This window comes from Danio rerio, chromosome 16 (assembly GCF_052040795.2).
Source record: "Danio rerio strain M-AB ecotype USA chromosome 16, GRCz13ab, whole genome shotgun sequence".
Lineage (NCBI taxonomy): Eukaryota > Metazoa > Chordata > Actinopteri > Cypriniformes > Danionidae > Danio > Danio rerio.
Window position 1 is genome coordinate 6628120 of NC_141036.1, and position 8613 is coordinate 6636732.

Below are 8613 nucleotides of genomic sequence, written 5' to 3' on the forward strand. Positions count from 1 at the left end.
AGATTTGGCATAAATCTGGCACTGGCATGCAGCATGTAGGCCAAACATTGGTGGCACCGTCTTTAAGGCGGTACAGAATACTTGGGCCAGATGTAAAATGTAGTATATGGCCCAGATGTTAATAATTTGTAGGATGTAAGATTGCCCCATCTTGACCCACATTTAAAATACATTTGTTTTATTTTTTAAATAAAGAAATAAAATTCTACCAGTCAGGTAGTTTCGAGAAAAAGCATGCATAGGTTTATCAATTTCATTGCAGTAGTGATACACCAACTTTTCTGACCCAGTTCAGGCTCAGTTAACTTGGCTTTCGGGGGCGCCACTGAGCGATGACGGAGTAAGACGTGTGTTTAAGAGCTCCCTTAGCCAAATCCGCTAAAAAATACTTACAAGGACCAATAATTTTGTAATTTCTATCTTTTCAGAACGCATTTACTTTTAAAACAATTAGACTTCAAGTTTGACTGGATATCTCAACATGAGCAAACAAAAACCTAAGAAACTGAAATCGACGCAACTAGGCCTCGACCAACCACCGACCTTGCCTGACACACAGCCCAACGAGTCCAGCGGTGATGAGGAGGATCCTCCTAACCGAGCTCTATTAGCTGCCATCACAGCACTCAGAGGTGAAATGACTAAGATAAAAGATGACATCTGTGAGAAATTGGAAAGACGCATTGAGCGGGTGTCTAAAGATCTGAGAGCGGAGATTGTTACGATTAACAACATCACTCAAGAGTCTATTACTAATCTTGAAACAAAATCTCAAACGCTACAGGCTAAAGTCACTGACATAGAAGAAGCCGCCACTGCGCACTCAGATAGCATTAGCCAACTTGAACAACAGGTGGCTAATCTCAGTAACGAAGTTCTCAGTCTTAAACAAAAGAATGAAGACTTAGAAGGAAGATCCCGCAGAAACAATATCAGAATTACAGGTATACGAGAGGCCTCGGAGACGACGAAACCGAGGGACTTTATTGCCAATCTGCTGAAAGATGTACTCTCGTTGGACGAACCCCCGCTTATTGACAGAGCCCACAGGACCCTTCGCCAACGTCCGAACCCCTCTGATCCACCGCGCCCATTCGTAATACGCCTCCATTACTATCACGTCCTGGAAGACATCCTCCGCAAAGCTGCCGCTTTGAAAAACCTTCAATATCAAGGTAAACCCATTAGCATCTTCCCCGACTACCCACCGTCAGTGGCAAAGCGAAGGGCGCAATTCAACAAAGCCAGGCAACTATTGCGCAATCAACCCGGCGTCAGATATGGCTTACTTTACCCAGCGAGACTACTAGTGACCCACAATGGCTCACAATCATCCTTCACAGATCCGCAAAAAGCCGAGGAGTATGCTGCGCAGCTCACAACAACTCCATCGGGATCAACTGAAAGAAGTTAAAAGACTGATAATACATCAGATATCCTACTCAGGCAAGGATTCTTACCAAATGCGGTAAGATAACATAACAAGAAATATAGGTTGAGAGAGACATTTATATCAGACTCTTACTGTCAGTATTCTACGAAGGTTTTCACAAGGTAATATCCTCATTTCTTTGATGACGTGCATCTCCACTGTTTCCTAAACGTTGTTCTGAAGATATCCAATAAGATGTATAAGAAATTACTCTCAAGCTATATATATTTTATTTTTAAATTGATCCTACAATTATTTTGTTCTGTGCTACAAACGGTCATGATTCTATAATTTGGCTTGGGGAGCTTCCCCCAAAAGAAGTAACAGTCTTAGTAAGTTAGGTTACTCATACAGGGAAGGTTTTTATTTATTTAATTTTTTTTTTTATTTATTTTATTTATTTTTTTATTCTTGTTCTTCTAGTTCTTTCCCGCGAACGATTTTCCTACGGCTACATTAGGTTAGCCCAAGATAGTTATGTTCATGTTGTTCACTTATTTGTTGTTCACTGTGTTTATGCTCACGAATATGCAGAATTACAATTCTTGTGCAGCAATAGAAGCAAGTTTTATTCAATACAATTCAGATAGATACTTGATTCCCTATCTCATTCAGAAGCCAACTTTCCCACTTATTATATATGACGAACGCATTGAATATTAAAAAGGGACTGACATTTACAAGCTGGAATATACGTGGCGCAAACAACCCGGTAAAGAGAGGTAAAGTCTTGAATCACTTAAAATCATTACACTCAGACATAATCTTTTTGCAAGAGACACATTTAAAAAACAATTGCCATAATAGATTGAAAGCAAAATGGGTAAAAGAGATATATCACACATCTTTCTCCACAAAAGCAAGAGGAGCAGCCATTATAATAAAGAAAGGCATACCCTTTATTCATAATTCCACTACAGCAGATAAAGATGGTCGTTACATCATTGTCTCGGGAGAGATATACAACATATCTCTAACCCTCGTCAATATATATGCTCCTAATATGGATAACCCTGCATTTTTTAAGAAAGTCTTCAGTTTGCTTCCCAATCTATCGCAGACTATGCTAATAATAGGAGGAGATTTTAACACACCTTTAGACCCATTTCTTGATAGATCAACATCTCGTAAAATTCCCAAAAATAATTCAAGTGTTCTTATAAACTCATTCATTAAAAGCATGAACTTAATAGATCTATGGCGTTTTACCAACCCATCTGGCAGAGATTATTCCTTTTTTTCGGCAGTTCATAACTCTTATAGTAGAATCGATTATTTCCTAATTGACGCTCGACTAGTCCCATTCACAACTAATGTGAAATATCATACCATATCAATTTCAGACCACTGCCCAATAACATTCAATTTACATCTGGAAGGTATGGACCCACCCAGTAGATCCTGGAGATTAAACCCTTATTTACTGACAGACAAGGAGTTTTGTAAATTCATTGAAGCTCAAATAAAACTATATTTTGAAACGAATGATACCCCAGAAGTCACACCATGCACTTTATGGGAGGCTTTCAAAGCCTATTTAAGAGGATGTGTAATCTCATATGAAGCTGCCAAAAAGAAAAAAGAAGTAAATCAATGTAAACATCTTGGAGAACAGATACAACAATTAGACCGACAGAATGCTTTAAACCCCACTCCCAAATTACATAGAGAAATAACTAACATGAAATATCAACTCAATCAGCTTCTATCCGGGAAAATTTCATCAGCTTTTTTATTCATTAAGCAAAAACATTTTGAATTTGGAGAAAAGCCTCACAAATTATTAGCTCGCCAACTTAAAAAAATAGAAGCAGATCGAACTATTCATAGGATTAGAGATGACAGGGGACATATATTACTTAAACCAAAGGAGATAAACACGCGTTTCTTACAATTTTACTCTGACTTGTATACTTCAAAATGTAACAGCGACCACAATACTATGAATAAATTTCTAGACGAATGTAACTTATCAAAAATCTCACATGAAGACTCGGAAATGCTTAATACAGATATCCAAGCCACAGAAATACAAAAGGCAATAGCCTCCCTTAAAAGCGGAAAATCACCTGGCCCTGATGGTATGCCGGTCGAACTTTATAAAAAATTTAGTAATATCCTTATACCATTTCTCCACAGAATGTACAACCAAGCCCAACTAGACAGCACCCTGCCACCAACACTAACTCAAGCTACAATCACTGTTATCCATAAAAAGGGAAAAGATGAGCTAAACGTTGGCTCATATCGTCCAATTTCCCTATTAAACATAGATTATAAAATATATGCAAAAATCCTGGCCAATAGACTAACCCCTTTAATGAATACAATAGTTCACAGCGATCAAACTGGCTTTATATCAAATAGATCCTCATCGTCTAATTTACGACGTCTGTTTGATATCTTATACACTGACAGGAAAACTCACAACGATCTAGCCATATTGACTCTCGACGCTGAGAAGGCATTTGATCAGATAGAGTGGGAATATCTGTTTGAAGTACTTAAACGACTTAATTTAGGTGAAAGGTTCATTAAATGGATAAGACTTTTATACACAAACCCCAAAGCTCAAATTCATACAAACCGCAATTTGTCTTCCTCATTTCATCTGTTCAGAGGAACACGTCAAGGATGCCCCCTGTCAGCTCTAATTTTCGCTCTGGCTATTGAACCACTTGCACAAAGTATACGTTTAGACCCCCAAATATATGGTTATCAGACAAAGACCACAACAAATAAAATTTCGCTATATGCAGATGATATTTTGTTGTATGTGACCAAACCTCTCCTCTCTATACCATCCATTCTTGAAAAAATTGAAATGTTTGGGAAATTCTCAGGATACCAGATAAATTGGACAAAGAGTTCACTAATGCCAGTTCATGACATTCCTCCATAAAGTTAACCTCCACTCCACAGCTGCCCTGTCCTGACCTATTCATGCATCTCTAAGGACCGAGCTGTCCCGGGAGAAGCTTGCTAATATACAGAATTGGACTCAAGGCCTTCTGGGCGTTCAAAGCATTTGCAGACCTGGACAGATTTGTCCAGCCCATCACCCCCTTGTGCTGGAAAAGGGATTCATTCTCCCTATGAGCTATCAACCAAGGCTGAACCTGGACGGGGGCGTCCCGCGAGTCACTTTTAACACTCAAGGCAGGGATAGTTTGTCCCAATTGGAACGTAGCCAAGGCAGAACCTGGACGAGGGCATCCCACGTGACACTTTTAACACACAAGTTAGGGCTAATCTGTCCCAATCGGAACGTAGCCAAGGCAGGACCTGGACGCAGCAGGCATACAGCGTTGAACTAAGAAGACAGGGCTCATTTTTGTCCCCACTGAATTTACTTTTACCACACAGATAATAAATAAAAGGAATAATGAAGACACTGAACACCATTTGACCGTTAAGTTGTACAATATTTATTCAGGACGATTCAGAGTCTTCTGTTTGTTCGAGCGGGCGAGCGCCCTGGCTTTTCCCTTTGGCAGGGCGCCATGGCAGCGTCCTCCTGCTGGTTCCCTCCTGGAAAAGAGACACATAAAGGGAAGTTAGCCAATGCCATACGTTCTGCTGTCCACGCCAAAGAGAATGTGATTTTTACCAGGGGAGAGACGGAAGTCTCTGTCCTCTTGCGCCCTTTCCGCGGGGGGCTTTCAGTGCCCGCTGCCTCCCCATCCTCCTCCTCCTCCTCCTCCTCCACCAGGGCCCTTTCAAAGAGTCTGCGGCGCTCGCGTGCTTGGAGAGGTCCGAGGTGAAGTGCGTAGAACTTATCTGAGGTTGAAGTGTCATGGCACATGAATTGCGCCACCTTGCGGCGATCCTCTGAAGAGTGTGCATTCTTTGCCTGCGTCGGAGAGAGACAGAAGCTTGATTAGGATAGAAGCCGCCGCTGGTAGTTACAGGGGCGTCACAATGCCTACTCACATGAGTCGCGATCGCAGTGCGTACGTCAGTAAAGGTGGGTTTGCCTGGAAGGCCCATACTGAGCCAAGCAGACTGAAAGTACTTGTTCAGGGTCCGACAAGGACTGGCTCTGGAAGTGAAAAAGAAATAGGTAGCCTGGCTCCCTCCGGGGAGACCAGCCCGCAGCGCCAAAAACCTGCGGAACCAGCTGTATTCCTCCCTGTTTAGGGACAGCTGAGCCGCCCCAAAGGCTCTGTTTGTTTTGTGAGTGGTAATCTGACATCAGAGAACAAGCAGTGAGTGAGTGAGTGAGTGAGTGAGAGAGCATGCTACTGGTGACCCCCACCTTACTTGCGCCATACTCACGTTAATGACATAAGCAGACTCGTCGGGGCTTCTGGAGGCCTCTTCAACCTCCTGGATTGTGAGATTCTGGAAGACTCCACAGCGGTGCCCAGAGATGGAGGTTAGGTAGCCAGTCAGAAAGCCATAGAAGCGCCACTGTTGCCTAGTGCTTGGGTTGGATTCGAGGCTATCTGGTGAAGGACATTAGACAGATTAGACCACCGACGGTTCTATTTCCTTTCTGGGTCACCAACAGCTCTTGGCTGCTGGTGACTTGTTCTCCGGGGCGCCAGCAGCTCAAACAACAGCTGCTGGTGGCCCGGAGAGGAATTGTGCGTTTCTTCTTCAGGGGCACCAGCAGTTCATGGACTGCTGGTGCCCCTGAAGAAGAAACGCACAATTCCTCTCCGGGCCACCAGCAGCTGTTGGTTCATCCAGCCACGTCGGTCTGCCCCCCTTCCCCCCCGAACGAGTCCCATTCGCGGGGGAGAGGGGCAGACAGACGTGGCTGGATGAACCAAGGGCTGTTGGTGCCCCGGAAGAACGAACAGGGGGAATCGCTGGAACGGCGGAAGGGCTTGCTTACCTAGCAGGGCGGGAATTTTCCTCCCAGCGGTCCGGTGACAGCGCACCAGGCTGGCCTTGGGGATCAGTCGGCTTTCCTTCGCCTGCTTGGTCCTTACCTCGTGCACGACGACACGCCGGCGTATGCCGCGGATGAGGGCTCTGACCTCCCTTCGAATCAGAACCAGAGCCGTGCTGGAGAGCTGACAGGCGGCCGGCGGCGTCTCCGAGAGGTAGTCTAGGAACTGAGCCACGTTCTTCAGGTAGTGCTGCCTGGTGGGCTCGGCCATGCGCGTCTGACCTAGCCGGGCGGCCCACGCTCGGATTCGGGCTGGTTGGTTGAGGAAGAGGAAGTCCCCTGGCTCCGCGGTGCCCCTGGCCATGTAACCAAGGAAGGCTTTGATTCTCCCCAGCTTCGAAGTGACGTTGTTCCGCAGGCGGGGGGTGGGCTCGCTGCCCAGTTGGTACCCTTCGAACTCCCCCAAGAGAAGGTCTGTGGAACGAGCACAACCAAGAGTCAACTTCCCCGAAGCCACACACCCAGCAGAGCGACAGTGACGTGCCTGAAATATACTCAACTCAGCGCGGGGACGTGGTCCGGGAACGGGTAGGGTTCCAAAGCCTCCGGAGGCTCGGGGGGCGTCGGACCTCCGGCCGCGCCTCGCCCGGGAGCCGGTGGTGCAGGAGGCGACCTGGTTCTCCTCGCCCGCTTCCTCCTCCTTCTCCCCCCTTCTCCCTTCCTCAGCTCCCGGTAGAGGCGTGTGATCTGGAGCAGGGTGGACCGCATCTTGGTAACCTGTTTCCCCAGGTCCGTGAGCTGAGCCTGTATGCGCTCGGTGGCGCGCCTGCAGCCGCGGTCGGCGCACGGGCGGCCGGCCTCTGGGTCCTCCGAGTCCCGCTCCCCCTCGGAGGACGATGCTAGCTGGGACACGACAGGGATTGCAGGCTGGGTGGACCGCAGCCACTGCAACTCCCGAGCTACTTTCCGGCGTTTCGCCCTCCCCATAGCCTCTTTCCTTCCCGAGGTCGAGAGCTCCGCGTGCTGCCTCAAGTGCCTGTCTAGGCGGGCTGGCGTCCGGCGACATCCCGGGACCGGGCACGGTGTCTTCCGCGTGTCCACGCGGCCGGCGGCCAGCGCGAGAAGCAGCCGCTTCTCGTCCGAGTTGGCCACCTTGTGAACGGCCGTCAGGTGAGGCGCAAGCCGGCTGTAGACGTTGAAGCATAGGGCACATTCAGCTATGACCGTGCCAGAGCCAATGCAGAGGGGGAAAGGGGCCCGCACGCCACGTGCGGCGGTTAATAAGCGGCCGGAGGCGGCGTCCACTTCCGCGTCATGACGTTGGTGGACCCGTATTTCTTAAAGGGGAAGGACACCCCCCCGCACCAGGAGGTGTAAGCCGATGCCCTACGGAGATCCATTCGGTTCAAGCCTTCTCTTGTTACGACTTCTCAAGTAGGGGGGAGAGGGGTGTCCACCTCACTCCCTTCCCCCCTTTTCAAAGGAACCAGAGGGGGTGTCCCGTTCAACAATTCACCCCACCGCCCCTTCATCGTTGCCCCGGTCAGCGGTTCGACACCTCTCTCTCTTGTCACGACTCGAGTTGGGGAAGGGGTGTCCCACCTCACTCCCTATCCCCCCTTCATTTTGCTGTTCTGGCCAGCGGGAGCTTTTCCACAGCCATTCACGTTCACTTTTTCCACCCCAAAACGGGGATTGTTTGAGCCCCATTGGGGGGGGACAGCTCCACACGCGCCAGCCGCGGGAGCTTTTGTGACCTGCTACAACCAACATGGAATACGCACCAACCATCGAAAGGGGGGTCCAGACAGCCCGTAACCCCGGCACCACTGACCCTGGCACGTTTCACCTCGCCGGAGTCCACTAGCTTCCCCTCCCAACCAACCACCCTCACTCCCCCGGGAGCAGGGTAGGCGGGGTGGGGGTCAGCCGGGAGCCAGCAAGGATAAACCCAGGGGGTGGGCGGCGTTGCGGGCGGACGGACGGGATGCAGACGCACACACTCGGGCGGGGGTAGAATCGAAGCCCACACCAGCTCGTTCCCTACGCTGCCCCTGGGGCCTCGATTCACCACGCCGGGTGACTCGACCGAACCCACCGAACATCCCCCAGCCCTCGCAGGGCGAGGGGCGTGGGGCGGGGGCACGGGCCGAGTATCGGCGCGGGGGAAACGGAGTCCAGGGGGGCGGGCTGGCGGGCGGGCTGAGCAGCAGACAAGCTCTGGGTCATTTAGCCAGACGGGCCATCTGGGTCCTTTACCCACAGATCGGGGCGGGAAGGGGGGGCGCTGTGTGCGGAGGGACACCCCCACGCCTCCCTGATACAGGGCCCAGGACGGGGA

The 8613-nt window shown here is 49.0% G+C and overlaps 1 protein-coding gene across 5 annotated transcripts; it reads right to left on the reverse strand.

Moving 5' to 3' along the window:
* Positions 1-4836: 4836 nt before the first annotated feature.
* On the reverse strand, positions 4837-7484 carry si:dkey-19f23.1. 5 transcript variants are annotated; one of them, XM_087286530.1, is made up of 6 exons: positions 6833-7394; positions 6276-6746; positions 5711-5880; positions 5366-5620; positions 5043-5285; positions 4837-4963 (listed from the first exon to the last, which is right to left on the reverse strand). In XM_087286530.1, the coding sequence occupies exons 1-6, from the start codon at positions 7257-7259 to the stop codon at positions 4865-4867; spliced, it is 1665 nt and encodes a 554-aa protein (XP_087142656.1). In that variant the 5' UTR covers positions 7260-7394; the 3' UTR covers positions 4837-4864. The 5 variants fall into 5 exon arrangements, with proteins under 5 accessions (XP_087142656.1, XP_087142654.1, XP_087142655.1 ...); XM_087286528.1 differs by having other exon boundaries at positions 6276-7484; XM_087286529.1 differs by having other exon boundaries at positions 5043-5620.
* Between the last annotated feature and the right edge of the window lie 1129 nt (positions 7485-8613).